At 46.1% G+C, this 22,518-nt stretch overlaps 3 protein-coding genes across 4 annotated transcripts in view; 2 read left to right on the top strand and 1 right to left on the bottom strand.

The window, feature by feature from the left end:
- LOC144538163 (uncharacterized) overlaps positions 1-4,538 on the top strand; it is a 7,422-nt gene extending 2,884 nt beyond the window's left edge. For both annotated transcript variants that reach the window (XM_078282259.1, XM_078282258.1), the window contains 2 exons: positions 213-292; positions 769-4,538. In XM_078282259.1, coding sequence (XP_078138385.1) covers positions 213-292; positions 769-785 — 97 coding nt within the window. In that variant the 3' untranslated portion in view covers positions 786-4,538. The remainder of the gene's footprint in view (positions 1-212; positions 293-768) is intronic.
- Positions 1-22,518, bottom strand: part of tsc22d4 (TSC22 domain family member 4) — a 90,386-nt gene that overhangs the window by 40,368 nt on the left and 27,500 nt on the right. The gene's annotated exons all lie outside the window — the stretch shown is intronic.
- Positions 3,239-14,193, top strand: LOC144538165 (uncharacterized). Its single transcript, XM_078282260.1, has 8 exons — positions 3,239-3,255; positions 5,302-5,439; positions 7,633-8,158; positions 8,554-9,078; positions 9,395-9,788; positions 10,803-10,907; positions 11,795-11,872; positions 12,495-14,193. Exons 1-8 carry the CDS (start codon positions 3,239-3,241, stop codon positions 13,457-13,459), a joined length of 2,748 nt encoding a protein of 915 aa, XP_078138386.1. The 3' UTR covers positions 13,460-14,193.

Raw genomic sequence — 22,518 nt, 5'->3', positions numbered from 1 at the left:
AGAGACTCCAGCTGTAGAATCAGCTTCAGGTCATAGAGCAGGAGGTCGGAGGTCAGAGGTCAGAGGTCAGAGGTCACAGCATCCTGACACTAAGTGGAGTGAATCTTCCTGTGAGCCTGAATGATGATGGTTCATTATTTTATAGTTACAGTTATTTTATAGTTTATTTTACTGTTATGTTGACTCTGACATCATGCTGTTCTGACCTGCAGTGTTTTGTCTGTTGCTGTGGTTCTGCTGCTCTGTCTCGGTGTCAGTCTGCTCACCTGCCGACGTCACCACAGTTACAAAGGTAACAGACTCCTCCCACCTGACAGCAGGCTCCTCCCACCTGAGAATAGACTCCTCTCTCCTAAGAACAGGCTCCTCCCACCTGAGAATAGACTCCTCCCACCTGACAACAGGCGCCTCCTCACTGATAGCAGGCCCCGCCCACTCCTTAACAGATCCCTCCCACATGATAACAGGCTCCTCCTCCCTACAGAGTCCTCCCATCTAGTAACAGGCTCCTCCCTTCTGGTACCAGGCTCCTCCCATCCAGTAACAGACTCCTCCCATCCAGTAACAGACTCCTCCTATCTAGTAACAGACTCCTCCCATCCAGTAACAGACTCCTCCTATCTAGTAACAGGCTCCTCCCATCCAGTAACAGACTCCTCCCATCCAGTAACAGGCTCCTCCCATCCAGTAACAGGCTCCTCCCTTCTGGTGATATATGATGAAGATAAAAGACATATTTTCATGTTTTTCTGGATGTTTCCCCTGCAGGCCTCAGTCAGCTGTGACAGCTGCTGCAGCTCTGGAGCTTTTCTGTTTCCTTTTCACCTAAACACTGAAAGCAAAGCCCTCTCCGCCGCTCCGTCAGGACAAACTCCTCCTTCAGGACAAACTCCTCCGTCAGGACAAACTCCTCCGTCAGGACAAACTCCTCCTTCAGGACAAACTCCTCCGTGAGGACAAACTCCTCCGTCAGGACAAACTCCTCCTTCAGGACAAACTCCTCCGTCAGGACAAACTCCTCCGTCAGGACAAACTCCTCCTTCAGGACAAACTCCTCCGTCAGGACAAACTCCTCCTTCAGGACAAACTCCTCCTTCAGGACAAACTCCTCCGTCAGGACAAACTCCTCCTTCAGGACAAACTCCTCCGTGAGGACAAACTCCTCCTTCAGGACAAACTCCTCCTTCAGGACAAACTCCTCCTTCAGGACAAACTCCTCCGTCAGGACAAACTCCTCCGTCAGGACAAACTCCTCCTTCAGGACAAACTCCTCCGTCAGGACAAACTCCACGGACCGCATGGAGTCGAAGGTGGAGACTATAGGTGTAGTCCAAGTGTAGTCCTGGTGTAGTCCAGGTGTACGATAGGTGTAGTCCAGGTGTACGATAGGTGTAGTCCAGGTGTACGATAGGTGTAGTCTAGGTGTACTATAGGTGTATTCCAGGTGTAGTCGTGTGTAGTCCTGGTGTACTATAGGTGTAGTCCAGGTGTAGTCCTGGTGTATTATGGGTGTTGTCCAGCTGTAGTCCAGGTGTAGTCCAGATATACTATAGTTGTAGTCCTGGTGTACTATAGGTGTAATCAAGGTGTAATCCAGCTGTAGTCCAGGTGTACTATAGGTGTGGTCCAGGTGTAGACCAGGTGTACTATAGGTGTGGTCCAGGTGTAGACCAGGTGTACTATAGGTGTGGTCCAGGTGTAGACCAGGTGTACTATAGGTGTGGTCCAGGTGTAGACCAGGTGTACTATAGGTGTGGTCCAGGTGTAGACCAGGTGTACTATAGGTGTGGTCCAGGTGTAGACCAGGTGTACTATAGGTGTAGTGCAGGTGCACTCTAGGTGTAATCCAGGTATACTATAGATGTATTCCTGGTTTACTATAGGTGTAATCCAGGTATACTATAGATGTATTCCTGGTTTACTATAGGTGTAATCCAGGTGTAGTCCAGGTGTACTATAGGTGTAATCCAGGTGTAGTCCAGGTGTACTATAGGTGTAATCCAGGTGTAGTCCAGGTGTACTATAGGTGTAATCCAGGTGTAGTCCTGGTGTACTGTGGTTGTAGTCCAGGTATAGTCCAGGTGTAGACCAGGTGTACTATAGGTTACTCTGATTATCACCTTACTCCCATTAAGATAATCAAATTAAATAATAATTGGAGTTTTGCCTTAATCAGGTTAAGATCAAACTGTATTTGTGTGCATGTGATCTTAGTCAATGTGCAGTTTAACACCAGGATCCCATGACACCAATGTATTAAGATGCAACTGATCAGATTGGTTATTGATTATAGTATGGCATCATCAGTCACAGCTGTTAATGGGGAAAAACAACATTGTTTTTTCTTTGCACATACATTATCAAGTAGGAAAATCCAACAGCGAAGTGATGCTGCAGGAACTGGAACCATCAGAGAAACATCCAGCTCATCAAGGCTCGGCCAATCAGATTTAGTTTGGTGCTTTTATGTTCAGGGAGGGTGAAGTGATTTTTTACAGGATGAGAAGTGATTTAATTTAAAACTAACAGGATGCCACAGTATTTTAACTTTACACAGTATTTTACAATATATGTTACGGTGTGCCTGTTACCTGATAGAGTTAGTCCAGTTGGACCAGAACCATATATAGACAGAGTTAGTCCAGTTGGACCAGAACCTTATATAGACAGAGTTAGTCCAGTTGGACCAGAACCATATATAGACAGAGTTAGTCCAGTTGGACCAGAACCATATATAGACAGAGTTAGTCCAGTTGGACCAGAGCCATATATAGACAGAGTTAGTCCAGTTGGACCAGAACCATATATAGACAGTTAGTCCAGTTGGACCAGACCCATATATAGACAGAGTTAGTCCAGTTGGACCAGAACCATATATAGACAGTTAGTCCAGTTGGACCAGAGCCATATATAGACAGAGTTAGTCCAGTTGGACCAGAACCATATATAGACAGTTAGTCCAGTTGGACCAGAACCATATATAGACAGAGTTAGACCAGTTGGACCAGAGCCATATATAGACAGAGTTAGTCCATATATAGACAGTTAGTCCATATATAGACAGAGTTAGTCCAGTTGGACCAGAACCATATATAGACAGTTAGTCTATATATAGACAGTTAATCCATATATAGACAGTTAGTCCATATATAGACAGAGTTAGACCAGTTGGGACCAACACTGCAACACTCAGCTGGTTACTACGACAACAGTCATGTAGCCAGCCTGTGGAGCCAACATGGCCGACACTGAGAGGTGTGATATCTGTACCTATGCACAGCTCTGGGTTATGGTACTGTAACCATGGCAACACTAACCCAAAATGCCTCATCAGTGTTGATGACAGATTTCCCTCTGTTCTGCTTTTATAGTTTTATTCCATGTTGTTCCTGAGTGCTTTATGTCCTCATTATATTGTTTTATATAAACCTTTGTATCTTTATCTGTATCAGTTTGGTTCAGTTTCACTTTCCTCTGATGGAATAAAGACAAACAGAAAGCTTCAGTTTTTCTGCTCATCAGATCTGACAGAGCGGTGCTGCCTCCTGCAGGCTGCAGGGAGAACTGCAGGAAACATCATGACGACTGAAAACTGACATTTAACACGTTCCTGAACAGATTCAGCAACATTTTTATTAATAGACGAGAACAGAGGGATGTTTCCCTCCGCTATGTTCTCGTCTATCAAAAAAAATGCTATTTGGCGAAATGATGCTCTAAAAAATATGACCAAACATCAGTTGAAAATCACAGTTGTTGAATCTGTTCACAACGTGTTCAATGTCCGTTTCCATTCAAATGAATGGGAAGTAAATATTTGAATGCTACAAACTGGTCCAGCTGCACCTGATCTTGGTGGGGAGATTATATTCTGGTTTTCATGGCGGAGCTGAATAACCTCCATGATGTCTGTAATTATGAAATGTTTTGACAGGTTGGTCATGTCAGACACTAGATCTGTAACTCCTCAGCTGCTGGACCTTTATCACACAGGTCTGTTGAAGATGCCAGTGCACTTGCACTGCATATTGTGCTGGAACATGCTGACAGATGCAATGTCTATTGCAGAATGTTATTTATTGACTACAGTTCTGCATTCAACACAACTGTACCAAACAAACTAGTTGTCAGGAGAGCCCTGGGCCTCTGCCACTGCACTTCTGATTGGAGTCTAGACGTTTTAACAGGGAGGGAACAGTGAGAACAGGCAGCTTCACTTCATCTAGCCCTGTCACCCCAGGGTGCCTACTCACTCCACTCTGTACTCACCCTTCACCTGTGACTGCACTGCAAAACATTATATGAACTGCATATCAAATTTGCATACGATACAACTGTGATAGGAAGAATACAGAATAATGAATGTTTTTACAGACAGGAGGTTATGATGTGCTGTGCTGCTGCATGTTTTATGTTTTATCGTGTTTTTATTTTGTTTCTTATGTGTCTTTGTCCTGTTTTTGCCTCGTCTCTTATGTGTTCTTTCTGCCTGAATGACGTGAGGCTCGTGATCAAGAATTCAAATGCATTTTTATGTAAATGGGAAAAATAAACTTGAAACTTGTTGCGTCTTGTCTTGGTGTGTCTTTGGCATTGTTTCTCACCTGTTCCTTGTAATTAATCAGTGGGGGAAAAAAAACGCCGTCTGGTGTGGGGGGGGCAGACGCTGACTGGGTTGGAGTGAGTATTAGTTTAGGCTGAATTAGGTCACACACACACACCTGCACACACACACACACACACACACACACCTTAAGCAAGTGTGTCTTTCAGTGGCATGGACACTCTCAGAAGACACTTTTTCATTTTGTGCAGCAGGAAGTCGGAGCAGCAGGAGGTGCAAGACCTTTCTTTACTGCTAAGATAAGATAAGATAAGATAAGATAAGATGCACTTTATTGATCCCCTGGGGGAAATTCGGGTGTCACAGCAGCAATGTACAGTACATCAAGTTTACTGATCTAGATAGTTAAATTAATGAAGTTGGTAGGTTATCATTCTGAGTTTTTTTATCGTAAAATTTGTAGTTTCTCGCGAATTTTTGAGTTTTTTTCTCATAAATTTCTGACTTCAATCACAGAAATGATCAGAAATTAGCTTTTTCTTGGAATATCATCCTTTCTCCCCAGCTGGGATAAAATAAAAAAACATCACCTAGAATGACCCGAATACACTGTTGGACAATATAGGTCAATGAATAAGTAGGTAAAATAAAAAAATATAGTTATTATATTACCTACTTATTAGGTAATACTGTAATGTTTATGTCAAGTCTTGATCCGACACACTCCCGCACAGCAGGGGGCGGCTTGCATCTCTGACTTTGACTGCGGTCCGCCGAGAACCAGAGAAGCAGAAGAAGAAGCAGAAGAAGAAGCAGAAGAAGAAGCAGAAGAAGAAGCAGAAGAAGAAGAGAGGAGTTCGGTTCTGGGCAGCAGGGTGAGGATCATTAAAGGATTTATAAAGTTCCGCTGTTTGTAAAGTCGGTCGGGAAACGGCTGGGTTGTTGTTGTTTGTTTTGGTGTTTCTGTCGGCGGAGGCTGTTCGCTCGTGTTAGCTCGTGCTCGCTCGTGTTAGCTCGTGCTCGCTCACAACGACGATGCTTCCCTCCCGCTAGCTTTAGCAGTAGCATTCACGTAAATACTTCCATTATCGGACACGCCCTCCTCTGGCGAGTTTCTGTCCTTTTCCCAAACAGACAGTCCATTGGTTCTCAATGGGTTAACCTGTTCATATCATACAGTTTTAGTAACTGTGCAAACACTGAGTTCAGAGGGGAAAATCAGTTTGATCTCAAACCAGCGCTGTTCTCCCGGATCCGGAGCCCCAGTGCGTGGGACTGTATGTAGTGGAGGACACGCCAAACTCCATTAAAGAATCTGTTAATTTAATGTTTCTTTGCTCATCGGCAAATAAGAAACACGACTTGAGATCTTTTCAGAACCATCCGTGTCTTGTGTCAAATTCGGCATATAAATAATCTACCAAGCAGCACATTATTTCCATAAAAATACAACTCACTGAATGGGTTCACACTGCTGCCTACAGCACAACACGGTATGTGGGAATAACAGGAATACCAGTTCTTAAAGTTTGTTTTTATTTTATTTTTTAAATAAGTGCTGATTGGTGAAGTGGATGTATGCCGAACTGAGGAGAAACTGACATTGAACGCGTTGGTGAACAGATTCAACAACAGATTGTTGTTTAAAGGCCATGGGATGGTCAGAAGACCAGCTGAGGATGAGCGCAGGGAGCGGGAGGGGATGTAGTCCTGGAGGAGGTCAGAGAGATAAGTGGGGGCTAGGTTGTGGAGGGCTTTGAAGGTGAGCAGGAGGTTTTTATAGTCGATTCGGTATTGAACAGGGAGCCGGTGTAGTTGGATGAGAGTGGGGGTGATGTGGTCGGATGATTTGGTGCGAGTAATGATCCGGGCGGCCGAGTTCTGAATGATTTGAAGCCTGTTAAGCAGTTTGGTGGGAAGGCCAGAGAGATCAGCATTACAGTAGTCAATCCGGGATGTGATGAATGCATGGACCAAGACTTCAGTGCTGGATTGAGACAGGGATGGGCGGACTCTGGAAATGCTGCGGAGGTGGAAGAAAGCAGTCCGGGTGATGTTTTTTATGTGAGGTGCAAAGGAAAGGGTGCTATCCAGAATGACACCGAGGCTCTTGACTTGGCTGGAGAGGGGTACAGGGAAGCCATCAATGATGATGTTTAGGGCTTTGGTGTTTTGGGCTTTGGAAAGGGTGGTTTTGGAGCCGATGAGCAGGGCCTCAGTCTTGCTGCCATTGAGCTTCAGAAAGTTCCTGCTCATCCAGCTCCTGATGTCCTGGAGGCAGGTGGTGAGGGAGGTGGGAGGAAGGGCAGTGGTGGGTTTAGTGGAGATGTAGACCTGAGTATCATCAGCGTAGCAATGAAAGTGGACACCATGGTGACGGAAGATTGTGCCCAGGGGAAGGAGGTAGATGATGAATAGGAGTGGACCCAGTACTGACCCCTGGGGGACACCCAGTGGAACAGCAGAACACCTTGACCTGTGGTTCCTCAGTTGGACATATTGTTGTCTGTCAGTGAGATATGACGAGAACCAGGAGAGTGCAACACCAGTAATCAGCCAGGCGCTCCAGGAGTAGTGGGTGGGAGATGGTGTCGAAGGCAGCATTGAGGTCAAGGAGGATAAGGATGGTAAGCAGTCCAGAGTCAGCTGCACGGAGGAGGTCGTTGGTGATTTTAACCAGGGCTCTTTCAGTACTGTGTTTGGGGCGGAAACCAGATTGGAAGGGTTCATGGAGGTTGTTTGAGTCAAGGTGGGACTGAAGTTGAGCGGCGACCACCTTCTCAAGAGTTTTGGAGATGAAGGAAAGGTTGGAGATGGGCCTGTAATGGTTCAGGTCAGCTGGGTCAGCACCGGGTTGTACCGGATTGAGAGTGTTTTTGGTTCATGACACCACACACACAGCTGTGAATGGACAGAAAGACACAAAATAAAACTCTGAGTGGAGAATATGGAGCTTTAATTTCCCTCCTAACCTTTAAATACCATTGTTTGGTCAAAACAGAATCACATTGTAAAGATGCTGCTTCTGTTCACTGAGCTGAACACTGAACTGTATGTTTGACCAGCAGGTCCTCTGTTACCGTGGAGATCCAGGCCGCTGTTACCATGGAGATCCAGACCGCCGGCTCCTCCCCCTGTCCCGTCGACCGGACCTCCTCTCCTAACGAAGGACTAACGAAGCCCGCCGGGCGTCGGCCCCGCCGGCGAGCCGCCGGCAGAGGGAGGCGGAGCCTGAGGGAGAAAAAGAAGCGGGGGCCGCCGGAGAAGAGGCGGGGCCAAGCGGAGAAGAGGCACGGGCAGAGGGAGAAGAGGCGGGGCCAGAAGGAGAGGAGGCTGGAGGAAGAGGAGGAGGAGGAGAGGAAGGAGGGCGTGACGGTGAAGCGGTGCAGGGGCGGAGCCAGGCGGCGCTGGGATAAGAGACACTACTGCGTGTTCTGCAGGAAGCCGCAGGTGAAGATGGCGAGACACCTGCTGCGGAAACACCGAGACCAGCAGGAAGTGGCTCAGGCCAGCGCTCTGCCCACCGGCTGCAGGCAGCGCCACCTGCTGCTGGAAACACTGCGCTGCAGAGGAAACTACCTGCACAACATAGAGGTCTGTCTGCCTGCCTGTCTGTCTGACTGTCTGTCTGACTGACTCCCTGTCTGTCTGTCTGTCTGTCTGACTGTCTGCCTGCCTGTCTGTCTGTCTGCCTGTCTGTCTGTCTGACTGACTGACTACTTGTCTGTCTGACTGACTGTCTGTCTGACTGTCTGTCTGTCTGACTGTCTGCCTGTCCATTAGGCTTGGGCCGATATTCTATGATATTGAATATCTGTGTTCCTTGTTAACAGGACACAACAGTATGTGTTACCAAAGCATTTGCAAGGAACAAATAAATAAATAAATACTGAACACGGATAACAGAAAATGAACCAGTCAGGTGTAAATAAAATGACCGGAACAATCAACAGCGATGACTCGTGACTGATCATATTGATTCTCTCCAGGTGATCAGACAGGGCAGTGGGGAGATCGTCCCGTGGCGTCAGCCCTCGGAGGAAGTCGATGCCCGGAATTATCTTCCCTGTCCGCTCTGCCTCGGCTTCTTCCTGCGCGCCGACCTCTGGAAACACCAGGCATCGTGCCGCAAGAAGATGACCTCTGACCCAGCGGGGGACACGACCTCTGACCCCGCGGGGGACACGTCCTGTGACCCCGCGGGGGACACGACCTCTGACCCCGCAGGAGAAACGTCCTCTGACCCTGCGGGAGAAACGCCAACAACCGACCAGACTGTGACTTCTGACCCCGGGACAAAGCAGGCGGTGACCTCTGACCCCGGGGCGGAGCAGGCGGTGACCTCTGACCCCAGGGCGGAGCAGGCGGTGACCTCTGACCCCAGGCCGGAGCGGCCCAGGAAGCGCTGCAGGGTCCAGGCTGCGGCGTCGCGCCTCCTGCCGGTTTCCAGCGGAGCGTCAGAAAGCTGCAGCGAAGTCCTGCACCGCATGAACCAAGACCATGTGTCTCACCAGGTCTGTCTGTCTGCCTGCCTGCCTGCCTGCCTGTCTGCCTGTCTGTCCGTCCGTCCGTCCGTCCGTCCCCCCATGTTTGGATTTCATCACATGTACTCACATCTGGACAGCTTAATATTCTGGTCTTCTTCCACCAGCTGCATTCAGTCAGAAAGTCCTGGTGAAACAGAAGTGTTTCCCTGCTTTACTTTTGAATTCGGTTCCAGGCAGCGTTAGGAAGGTGTTGGCTTTGTGAAACCTGCAGATACCCTCTATATGTTGTCCACCTGTCTGTCTGTCTATCATTTAATCTCTATCTCTCTCTTACTCTTCCCAGGTCAAATCTGATTGGTTAATCTGTAAATACGGCAACAGGCTGATGGGAAACCAAGATGGCGCCCAGACAAGGTACGACTACGTCAGCCAGAAGCTGAGGGAGCTGGGGAGGTTTCTTCTCGCCGCCAAATCCCTGGACTCAAACGTGCGGAGCCTCCAGGACGTTTTGGCTCCGCCCAGACTCCGCCTGGCGCTGGCTGCCGCCCGGAAGGCTTCTGGGTATCGGTGGAGCCGACCCCCCTTGGCGGTGAAGACGGCCCTGAAGACAGTTTGTGAAATCGCCATCGGAGAAAGTCTGCAGGACGGGGACTGGGAGGCTGCAGCCAAAACCACTGACTTCTACCACCTGCTGGGACGGGACTGGGACACCCTGGGGTGCCTGACGCCCGACCCAGGTGACACCCTGACCGAACCCTGCACAGATGTAACCCTAACCCAACCTGACACAGGTGACACCCTAACCTGACCCGACACAGGTGACACCCTAACCCGACCCGACACAAGTGACACCCTAACCCGACCCGACACAAGTGACACCTTAACCCAACCCGACCCGACTCATGGGAGCCACCTTAACCCAACCCGACACAGGTGTAACCCAACCCAACCCGACACAGGTGACACCCTAACCCGACCCGACACAGGTGACACCCTAACCCGACCCGACACAGGTGACACCCTAACCCGACCCGACACAAGTGACACCCTAACCCGACCCGACACAAGTGACACCTTAACCCAACCCGACCCGACTCATGGGAGCCACCTTAACCCAACCCGACACAGGTGTAACCCAACCCAACCCGACACAGGTGACACCCTAACCCAACCCGACACAGGTGACACCCTAACCCAACCCGACACAGGTGACACCCTAACCCAACCCGACACAGGTGTAACCTAACCCGACCCGACACAGGTGACACCCTAACCCGACCCGACACAGGTGACACCCTGACCCAACCTGACCCCGACCCAGGTGACACCCTATCCCGACCAAACACAGGTGACACCCTGACCCAACCCGACACAGGTGACACCCTGACCCAACCTGACCCCGAGACAGGTGACACCCTGACCCGACCCAACACAGGTGACACCCTGACCCAACCCGACACAGGTGACACCCTGACCCAACCCGACACAGGTGACACCCTGACCCAACCTGACCCCGAGACAGGTGACACCCTGACCCGACCCAACACAGGTGACATCCTGACCCAACCCGACACAGGTGACACCCTGACCCAACCTGACCCAGAGACAGGTGACACCCTGACCCAACCTGACACCCTGACCCAACCTGACCCCAAGACAGGTGACACCCTACACAGGTCTCAGCACCCTGACACTAGATGGAGTGAATATTCCTGAGATAGAGAAGTCATGGTTATTTTTGTTCTTCCTAGTTGCTGCGGTGGGCGGGGCTAAGCTGAAGAAGCGAACAGGCCAACAAGGAAGTGAGAAGGAATGTAAAGACAGAGTCGAGGAGCCGTCTGACCTGAGATCAGAGGGTGAGTCCTAACACTGACCCCTGACCCCTGACCCAGCAGTACAAACAGTACAGAGGCCTGTCACAGTCTGCTGGTTAGGAGGGACGAGCCGCCATGTTGGAGGACTAGGAACAACAGGATAGATAAGATAAAACTTTGATGATCCTACTGAGAAAACTGGACAAAACAAAGAAAAAGCCAATATCCTGATTTAATTAAAAGTAATTAATTTTTGGTAGGGAGTTCACAGTATACTGTAAAGTCTGTAAAAAGCTCAAACACACACACATTCACACACAGACGCTCCTCAGATTCTTGGTCTTCTTGCTCTAGAAGAGTCGAGCTGCTTCCAGATTTTTTCCATTTCCTCCAGATGGAGCTGCTGCTCTTCAGAAACAGTTTTCTACCTTCAGACTCTGAAGCTACAGACAGTTCAGTCCCTTGGACTTCATGTAGAGTTTCTGTCATCTGTGGGACTTTATACAGACTGGTGTCTTCTTAATGAATCAGGTCCAGTCAGGTGAACCCAAACCAAGCTGTAGACACACTGCAAGGGCATTCAGAGGAATTTGGATGGACCTTAACTCAGTTTGGATGAGTCTTTGCAAAGGGTCGAATATTTGACACACAATATGTATAAAAACATTTGTCTGCACATTTACAGTGGTATGCAAACGTTTGGGCAGTCCTGGACAAATTGTATTGTGTTTTGTTGATTTCCTAAGTGAAAAGAATTTAACAAAACAAACTTGAACATGACACATTTCTGCACATTTTAATGCACAACTCACAACTCATACACTTTATTTGCTGAATGTAACAGATTGAAAAAAATAAAACGACAAATGTGGCATGTGTCTCTTTACCTTCCTGTCTGCCTGTCTGTCTCTCTCTGTCTGTCTCTATAGTTGTTCCATCAGAGAGCAGCGACAGACAGACAACCGCCACAACTCCACCAGACTTCAGACTGCAGACTCACATCAACGGTAGGTCTATCAGATGTTTAGGAACTCTGTCTGAGGTTTAGGAGATCTACCTGATGTTTAGGAGATCTACCTGAGGTTTAGGAGGTCTACCTGATGTTTAGGAGATCTATCAGATGTTTAGGAACTCTGTCTGATGTTTAGGAGATCTTCCTGATGTTTAGGAGGTCTACCTGATGTTTAGGAGATCTATCAGATGTTTAGGAACTCTGTCTGATGTTTAGGAGATCTTCCTGATGTTTAGGAGGTCTACCTGATGTTTAGGAGATCTACCTGATGTTTAGGAGATCTTCCTGATGTTTAGGAACTCTGTCTGATGTTTAGGAGGTCTACCTGATGTTTAGGAGATCTACCTGATGTTTAGGAGATCTTCCTGATGTTTAGGAGGTCTACCTGATGTTTAGGAGATCTACCTGATGTTTAGGAGATCTTCCTGATGTTTAGGAGATCTACCTGATGTTTAGGAGGTCTATCTGATGTTGAAGAGGTCTGTCTGGTGTACAGGAGGTCTATGTGATGAATATTAGGTCTGTGTGATTCGTAGAAGGTCTCATGTGTTTGGTGTCGTTCTGAAATGTCTGCTGCTCTATCATGTCTTCCTGTGGACTTCTTCTCTGTCCTCCAGTTCCTGTGGCGTCCAGGAAGGTCCGTCGCCGCCCGTGGTCGTCGGCGGAGAAGGAGGCGGTCTGGAGACAGCTGGGCGTCCACGTCCTGGTCCAGTCTGTACCGGGGAAGGAGGTCTGTCTGCGCTGTCTGGACCTGGAGCCGGTCCTCAGAGGACGCCACTGGAAGGATGTTAAGAACCACGTCCACAACCAGATCCAGAGCCAGAAGAAACAGCAGTTCCATGCCCAGATGGATCACCAGGACAACCAGGACCACCAGGACCAGATCCAGGGCCAGAAGAAGGAGCAGTACCATACTCAGATGGACCACCAGGACCATGGCCAGATCCAGAACCAGAAGAAACAGCAGTTCCATGCCCAGATGGATCACCAGGACCAGGACCAGGACCAAATTCAGAACCAGAACCAGACAAAACAGCAGTTCCATGCCCAGATGGACCACCAGGACCAGATCCATATCCAGAGCCAGAAGAAACAGCAGTTCCATGCCCAGATGGACATACAGGACCACAACCAGATCCACAGCCAGAAGAAACAGCAGTACCTGGCCCAGATGGACCACCAGGACCAGCTCCAGATTCAGAAGAAACAGCTGTGCCATGCCAGGCTGGACCACCAGGACCAGATCCAAAGTCAGAAGAAACAGCTGTACCACCCTCATATGGACCACCAGGACCAGGGTCTCCAGACTGGGACAGGCCTGGGCCGAGACGCTCCCATACCTCCACCTTCATCTTACATAGCTGAGGGGCAACATCGGGCCAGAGACCCTATCGGTCCATATCCGGCCCCACATCGGGCCCCGGGGCCTCACATGGACGGGCTGCTGTCCAGGGCAGCGTGGACTGACGGGCCTCTGACCCAGAACTACCCAATCAGCAGACAGATAGCCAGGAACCCACACCAAGACACGCCCCCAGGAGGACAGCCGCCCAATCCACACTCTGGACACGCCCACTTCTGAGGGCCCTGTGCGCTAACGATGCGTTGTGCTAACGATGCGTTGTGCTAACGATGCGTTGTGCTAATGAGGAGACAAAGTGGAGACGTCCTGGAGGACCTCCATGATGTCAACACACTTCCTGGACATGCTGGAAATATAAAGGCTCATCCTCTAGACCAGTCAGCCGTCTCCATGGAGACGTGCTGTCAATCTACTGGATGGAGGAAGTGAAGGTGAAGAAAGACAAATGACTTTCATTTAGTGTCAAATTTTATACATTTATAAAAATGATTCACTCCATTCTTCACTTGAAATGCCACTGTATCGTCACACATTATTATTAATATTATATATTAATTTCCTTAAATCACAGATGGTTCACTAGAATACAGAGGCATGGTGGTAGCAGGATGGTAATAGTACTGTCTCTATGTAGTACTGTATTTATGTAGTACTGTATGTTGTACTGTCTAGGTAGTACTGTCTATACGTAGGACAATACAGTCAGTCCTTAAACAGTATGTAATATGTCTGTATGTAGAGAGTTTAGTTTTTAGATTAAAGCAGGTAGAAACTGACTGAAGCCTCTACTCACCTCATCCATCCTCATTTACTGAAATAGAGAATTATTTAAAGCTTCCTTAAGTTTCTAAGGGTCCACAGACCACACTTTGAGAAACCACGCTAAGGTACATGCATGTGGAACAAAAAGTGATAAAGAATTTATTAACAGAATAAAGAGATTTGTATCCTGACGAGTCCTGAGGTCGGTGTGTTCATTTAGAGCGAGTTAGTGTCCTACAGAGGAAAGAGGAAAGGAGATGAGATTTAGGAATGGAGTGAAATGACGCAGTAACAGGTCTGGCTTTACTTAGACCCTCCAGGATTCTGCGATCGCTGAATTTTCCTGTGGAAAATAAGTCCTACTGAATATGTGTTCATCCGCGGAAAAAGCAGGATTCACTCTCAAAAACGTGCTTTTTTCAAAATGACCACTCAGTGTCAATAGGGTGTTGACGGAGCCGGTCCCATGAGCCTCCCTACTGGAAGATTTGACATTTACTGGTCTCACAGGTGCCGCACCTGATGATGGAGCGTTTCTTACGTCCCTCAGATAAAATCAAATCCAAACTGGGGAACATCACTGCGGCTGAAAGGGCATCATCTCATAAAGACTGGCATGAAGACGGAGGACTACTGTTCTGCACATTGTACAGTAAAGTTTTAGATCACAGACGCAAATCAACGGTTGATGACCACTTGAAATCATCCCACCATGTTAAGCGCGAAGCTGATTCTGCAGCAGACAAAACGTCAGAGAACCATTACAGCAACGATCAACAGCAAAAACGCTGCCGCTGAAGAAAGAAGGTAACAAAGCCACCCACCATGTTTTGTTTTGCCTTAGCCAAGCGAGCCCAGCTGAGCGGTGTGAGTGGCGGCTGCTAGCAAACAGGCACACAGTTCTGCTCACATGAAGTAAAGCTAATGAAGCTTGTGGTCGCGAGGGAGAGGGAGGAGACCTGAATATCTTTCTCACGCTCAACCCGGCTAGAACTCGTTCCAAATTGTGATTTGATGATCAATACACCGGGTGTTAAGAGGTTTATCAAAAACAATTAGACCCTTAATTTGACATTTCAGTTGTGATGTTGTAACAGGTCCATGATTAATGATTCATACTACAAATTGCTGTCACTTTTATAATTAATAACTGATAAAACAATTTCAAATCTAATAAATTTACCAAGGTATTGATTTTTATTTAAATCTGTTTAATTGCAGGTCTGCGGTGAATGGATCAGGCCTTGCACTGCCACTAACATCCCGTTATCCACGTCCCATCTGGAGACGCTTTCTGCAGACCAGAGTGAAAAATGGGGGAGCTATTCCTCATTGTCACCAGCTCCAGGAGCGGTGCCTCCCTGAGGTATACGAGGTAGAAAGAAACATCAGAAACCTCATCCAGGATAAACCAATCTCAGTTCTCTTTGAGGAAACACCTGACGTGGGGGGGCGTTGTGTGCTCAATGTACTGGTTTCAACAAATGTAATCGCTCCACTGTAGCTGCTGCTGCAGTCAATGACCTGAATGACTTCAATGTTAAACAAGAAAATGTAATCTCTTTTAGCACTGACCATGCTGCATACATGCTCAAAGCACACACAGCAGCCCTCAAAGCCCTATACCCAAATGCAATCCATGTCACCTGCCTGGCGCACATTATGAACCAGCGGGTGAGGCTGTTAGGACGCCTGGGGAGGTTAACGCTGTCATGAGGTACTTCTCCCAAGTGTTGACCCCAACCTGAGTTACCTCACTTTGGGTGTGCGAGCACGCGAGAGTTCTCTGAATAATCCAAGATGGCAGCACACGCGTCTCCATGTCTGTTTGTCCTATGAGATGTGACTGTTTTTTATTGTTTGTTTGGCTCCAAAGTTCGAAAACTGCCTCTCAAAGCCCTGACTATACTCTACTCTGCTGAGCTGAGTTTTGTCGTTGTTTGGATTATGCTTTACTCCTCGCTCACCTGCCCTCCTGCTCACCTGCCCTCCTGCTCACCTGCCCTCCTGCTCACCTGCCCTCCTGCTCACCTGCCCTCCTGCTCACCTGCCCTCCTGCTCACCTGCCCTCCTCGCTCACCTGCCCTCCCGCTCACCTGCCCTCCCGCTCACCTGCCCTCCTCTACCTGTCGCTCTGTCTCTGCCACGCTCCTTGCCTGCCGTTCTGCTGCTACTATTGGCAGGTGGCTCTCCTCTTCGTGGCTCTCCCCCTGCTCTGCTGCTGGTTTCCTCCCTGTGTGCTCACTCTGCTGGTTTCCTCCCTGTGTGCTCACTCTGCTGCTGGTTTCCTCCCTGTGTGCTCGCTGCTCTGCTGCTGGTTTCCTCCCTGTGTGCTCACTCTGCTGCTGGTTTCCTCCCTGTGTGCTCACTCTGCTGCTGGTTTCCTCCCTGTGTGCTCACTCTGCTGCTGGTTTCCTCCCTGTGTGCTCACTGCTCTGCTGGTTTCCTCCCTGTGTGCTCACTCTGCTGGTTTCCTCCCTGTGTGCTCACTCTGCTGGTTTCCTCCCTGTGTGCTCACTCTGCTGCTGGTTTCCTCCCTGTGTGCTCGCTGCTCTGCTGGTTTCCTATGGAGTTATTATTGCGTCACAATTCTGCGCGAGGGGACATTTTGAGCGCACCAAGAACTTAATTTTGTAGAGAAATGTAGTGTTACGCAAATAATTATTAACTTTGAGGAAAAGAAAATCAATTTTGCACTCAATAGAAGTTAATTTGCATGTCTGTTCTTATCCACATATGCAGAGAATTCCAACATCTTTCAAAGAGTTGTCTTGCTCTCTCCACAGAGTTCTCCTGCTCTCCCGACAGCCCTGCTCTGCGCGCTCAACATGCAGAGTGTTACAGCGATCTGATTGGATATCAAGCCAGCCAATCATACATGACCTTCTCCACTCCGATTGGCTGGCTTGATCTCCAATCAGATCGCTGGTTAGAACAGTAAGAAGAGGCGGACAGTTTGATAGAAACATGTCGGAGCAGCAACGCGAAAACAGCACCCAACAGCCACATGTGACTAGTTAATACATCTTTAATTACTTTTTAATGAACCATTATGCATTTGCTTGCTTATCAGCTGTATAGATATCAGGCCAGTAGTTACTAGTTTCCCGTCTCACTTAGTATAAGGGAAGTAAGCTAGCATAATATAGCCTGCTAGCCAGCGCTGTCTGCTGGTGGTCTGGGAGAACTCGTCGCATGTCGATGCTACACATTTTTTTAAGATCACAGAGGAAACCTTGATCATGTCTGGTCTAGAAACTAAACGGCAGATAGCTTCCTGGATTCAAATTGTTTCAATGAGATTGCAAATAGTTGCCAACCAGCTATATAGTACACTTAGCTAACAGCTTCCACATCGAAGCCTATTATTTTAAAAGATATTTAGCTTAATGGACCCTTTTCACAACAGCTATTTAGATGTGTCATAGCAGGGTCAATACAGGTGTAACTAATAACACTAATGATGGTTCCATTCCATTTAGGTGTTCCACAGCCATTCCAATGAGCCAGCATGCACTGGAACACCTAAATGGAATGGAACCATCATTAGTGTTATTAGTTACACCTGTATTGACCCTGCTATGACACATCTAAACAGCTGCTTTGAAAAGTTTAAGTTAACTGTCACTACAGAAAATAGACTATGACGTGTAAGGTAGTTGCTAAGTATACTATGCAGCTGTCTGTTTAGCTCTGTACTACCTATTGCCAGCACATTCTTTTAAGACACATTTAACTTCTAGTGTTGTTTTAATTCTGAACTTAATTTGACCTCTTTCTATCCCAACAGGATATCCTGAAACAGCAGTTTATGGAGAGACTTCTGACCAAATTACAATCTGTCATAAACCAGCAGCCATTGAACATTGATTATTTGGCGTTCCTGTGCCGCCACAAGCTTATTCTGTTTGAATCATTTTCTGGACAAATAGACATCCCTCCAGAGATTACAGAAGCACTACATAACCTTTATCATCTGGTCGTGTCTGAAATTGAGGCCAGTTCTACACCTATTGTGGAACTTGAAACAGAGGTTGGTCCAGGTGCTGGTTGCCCCAGAATTGTGATAGAGAGAGAAAAATTGAAGAATTTGCTAGACACACATCTGCCCGTCTCGTGCATTGCCAAATGCCTTGGTGTTTCCAGAAGGACAATTTATAGAAGGATGCAGGAATTTGATCTGTCTGTGAGAGGATCATACTGCACCCTTACTGACCATGAGCTTGACAACGTGATATCAACTATCAAGACTCAGATGCCAAATGCTGGTTATCGTATGGTTCGAGGACAGTTGGTTTCGATGGGCCTTCGTGTTCAGTGGTGGCGAATGATGGCGTCCATGCATCGGGTTGATGCTGTAGGGATCTTTTCACGGATCACACAGTTAGGCTGTGTTGTACGGAGAAGCTATTCTGTGCAAGGCCCCCTTTCCCTGGTCCACATTGATACCAATCACAAACTGATAAGGTACAGTATGATGGCCTGCTCATACAATTATCTGTATCTTAAGAGTGGAGGGCAGGTAATACTATAAAAACTTTCATGGAGACCTGCATTGACACCAGTTTTGCCTATTATCTCTTTTTTTTTTTTTGCCTATACAAAATAGAACTACAACTTTTTTTTCCTAACAGGTACAATATTATTGTCTTTGGTGGAGTGGATGGCTACTCAAGGAAGGTAATTTATTTGTACTTGTAGTTAGTCAATTTAAACAGCTAAATGTAGATTGGCTAAAATGAATTCTTAATTATAACTTAATATTTCATAATATGAACACCTGAAGGTCCACATAGGGTCAAACAGACAAACACACTGAATACATTTGCTGAAAGGAGATATAAAATGTCACATGGTGTAATTACAGATCATGTACTTGGATGCTGCAACCAATAACAGCATCAACAGCGTTCTCGTTTTTTCCTGAAATCCACACAGCTCCATGGCTTACCGTCAAGGTATTTCCCCCAACAAATAAAACACACAATCATGAGTACTGGGAGATTTAACAATCATACAGATTTGTTATTAAGATAAACACTATCAATTATGCCTTTATTTCATTACTGGACATCAAAGTGAAACTTTTATGAATAGTAATTTTCACTATCATCTCAATTGCAGGGTTAGGGGGGACCAAGGAGTAGAAAATGTTGACATTGCACATTTCATGTTTGCCACAAGAGGAACAGGAAGAGCAAGCTTCATCTCAGGAAAGAGCGTCCATAATCAAAGGTATGGTTTTTTTTTCTGTCGTCCATCAGTATTATTTGTGAGACTTAATGATTTGACTGCATCATTATTAGGAATCCTAGTGTAGTCTAAACACAAACTCAACTAATTACAACCTTATTTTAGGATCGAGCGCCTTTGGAGAGACGTCTGGGTTGCTGTCACCAGCAAGTACCATGATGTTCTACATACACTTGAGGAGGATGGTCTGCTAGACATCACAAACGTCCTTCACATCTTTGGTGTGCACTACATCTTTCTTCCTCGCCTCCGAGCAGACCTTGATGCTTTATAATCACCCTCTACGGTCGGAGGGAAATCTAACTCCTCAACAGCTGTGGCATATGGGACATGTACAACATCTGGATGAGGGAGTGTCTTGAGGTACATATAGATTATGTTTTGGATTTCATCACTGTTGGTTTCAATCTATTCATGTAGTTCAAATTTTTATTTTAACAAAGACGAGAGCAAATCAAATATAGCTTTCTTTAACTTTTGTGGCTTTATTGTAAACAATCACACAACAAAGAAAATGTGGCATTATTTTAACAAGTATCCAATCTTGTCATATTTAAAGTGCAAAAAGACATCAGTGTGTGACATTACTATTGATATCAATTTGTAGGATCTTCGTGACCCATGCATTGACTGGGACAGTGCCGTACTGCACGAGGACTGACTGGCCACTAGATGAGCGAGCCCTGGCAGAGCTTCATAGAGCTGTTAACCCTCTGGAACATTCTCAGTCACATGGACGCGATTTGTACTTGTGTTTCTTGCATACTGTGTCAATATACTAACCACAACAGCAATGTCTTGACTGAACACAACAGCTGTTTATATAGTAATACATTCAACTACTGTTTTACATTAATGTCATTACAACAGTGCCTAAACTCTGTAGAATCCTCCACCATATCGAACTGCCTCACTCATGAGTCTTTTAAACTCGGTGTACGTGTCAAGATGTTTAACAGGAAGTTACCGTACGTGTGCACGCGCTCACAATTGGATAACACACAGAGTGATCTAGCCGCTCCCCGCATGTGTGGTCAAAGCTGCATGTTATTTTGAAATGCCTCTTTTCTTCAGGCAGGATGGGGATGTGGGATTGCCCAGTCATCCATTGGAGCACATCCTGCACTGAGAGAGGTTTTGTGTCACCAGTTGCAGTATCCTCCTCCTCCTCTGAAATGCAAGATGTAGTTTAAAATAAAATGAAACCGACAACAGCAACCTTGGTATTCTAGTTTTTTGTTTTTCTTTAACTCTAAATTTGTGTAAACTGCATAATGTATGTAGCTTTAAGTCTAAGACAAACTGAAATTTTAGTTGCCATGTGTTCTGCACTGGATAACTATAGGGAAAACTGAAATGGTGAAATTTTATTTACCTGCCATTTCAAGCTCCTGCAAGAAATCTTGCAGAAAGTTGATCACCTTTCTCTCAGTTACCTCCTTAGATGTTCCCTTTTCACTAAAATGTAGCTGGCAGTTCATCATTATGAAATCAGCATCAGGCTAGGAAAATAAACGGTAAACAAAGCAAATTTGGTGAATATCCTTATCTCAGTGTTTAATAATTGGAAATACAGTATAAAAAAACAAAGGAAGAACACACTGACACAACAGTTCCATGCCCTTGCAGAGTTGCTGCAGCATTGGAATCAGTCTTGTTGTGGAGTGCAAGACAATAGCACTAATAAAAAACACACAAAAATGTCACACACAAAAAAAGCATCATAAATGAGCAGAAAGTCAGAAAGTCCTTACTTACCGAATGATGTTTTTTTTCCGCTCCAGCTTTATCTGGCCAGTGTATCCACAGCTTACAATTTCATTAGCCCACAACATCAGAGATTCTGTATCTGCAGCATCTTCTACCTTAAAAGATGCAATAGTGGATAGAGATGGTGAACTACAGTATTAGCTTGACATAAAATGGCCCTGAAAATAAACCCCTCTTTTTCCACACCCATTTCTATATATAGAAAAGTAATTTTAGCTAATAAGATAATGTAATAATACACATTGAATAAGAAAAGTTAGGCTGATGTAAAAACAAGCTTGTATCACATTGTGAGTGCAATAACCAGCAAACATGTAGTCTAATTGTATACTACAATGTCAACCATATCTAAGGAAAACGCGTATTTTAAAAAAGTGCCATCTGCTGCCGTATGTGTAATTACAGCCTTCGACTATAAGACGACCCAACCTTTTCATACATAATTTCCAGGAAAACACCATTTTATATTCAGGCTAATACAACATTACATTAAAAACGTTACGGACTTGATAGAGCAAAATCAAGTGGTTACCATGCTGATGAGAAGAGAAGATTCTACATCGGTCACATCCTCCTTAGACAGACACTGAACATCAATTTCTCCTGCACAGAGGAATTTGTAGCACCTCTCTGTCAAAAATGCAGGAGCTGGGCCACCTTGCGCGAGGCTGACTGCCAATATTTCACCAACAGTTCTGTGTTTAAAGGGAAAAACAGTTTTACATTTCAAAATACAGAGAATAAAAACTCCTCTACATGACATTAAAATATATAATAGTTGTATATAACTAACCTGAAATTCTCATTATCAAGGTCTGTCAAAGAGTACTTTGGATTTTTACCCTGGTTCCCAGCTCCCTCAAAGAATCTGTTTTCAATGCCTGAAACCATATCTTAAGCAAAGAGGAAGACCTGGTTTTAGACGACCCATTGTTACTGTTATATATCAGAACCAAGAAGGTAAAGTACTCACCAGTCAGAAACCCTTTCCTAAGAGCTCCAGTATCGATGCCTGACTCTCCTAGATAGACCACCTTGAGAGCGCTGACAGGGGATGCTGCTTTCTTCCTCTTCCACTGAAGAATTCCCCTCTCCAGAAGGTCTTCTCTGTCGACACACAATTTAAATTCTGCTGTGTTGTCAACTCGATCTCCAAGGAAGCGTAGCACATCGTCAAGACTGTTAAGAATAGAAGATAAATTAGATCAATCCCAAATTCAGACATTTTGTAAACCTTACACCCCTTTAACATACACTACCAGTCAAAGGTTTTGACACAGCTGACTGAATATCCTGTGTTTTTCTTCATCTTAAAGCCAATTTTATCTAAAGGCTTATGCGTGAATGCATGAAATTAATTTCTTAGACAAATATAAATAGTGAAGTTGATCCTATATATGAATTTCTTTCCAAAGCCTTTGCCTTTCCATCAAGGCAAAGAATCTAAACTATAAGATAGTTTTGAAAAATGTGGTGTGTCAAAACTTTTGACT

Source organism: Centroberyx gerrardi, unplaced genomic scaffold (assembly GCF_048128805.1).
Source record: "Centroberyx gerrardi isolate f3 unplaced genomic scaffold, fCenGer3.hap1.cur.20231027 Scaffold_54, whole genome shotgun sequence".
Taxonomy (NCBI): Eukaryota; Metazoa; Chordata; class Actinopteri; order Beryciformes; family Berycidae; genus Centroberyx; species Centroberyx gerrardi.
This window is presented reverse-complemented; position numbering and strand designations above follow the sequence as displayed.

Excerpts from the sequence above, each read along its gene's own strand:
- LOC144538165 (XM_078282260.1), top strand. Across the intron at positions 8,159-8,553 it reads ACTACCTGCACAACATAGAG|GTGATCAGACAGGGCAGTGG; the intron begins GTCTGTCTGCCT and ends GATTCTCTCCAG. Across the intron at positions 9,789-10,802 it reads GTGCCTGACGCCCGACCCAG|TTGCTGCGGTGGGCGGGGCT; the intron begins GTGACACCCTGA and ends TGTTCTTCCTAG.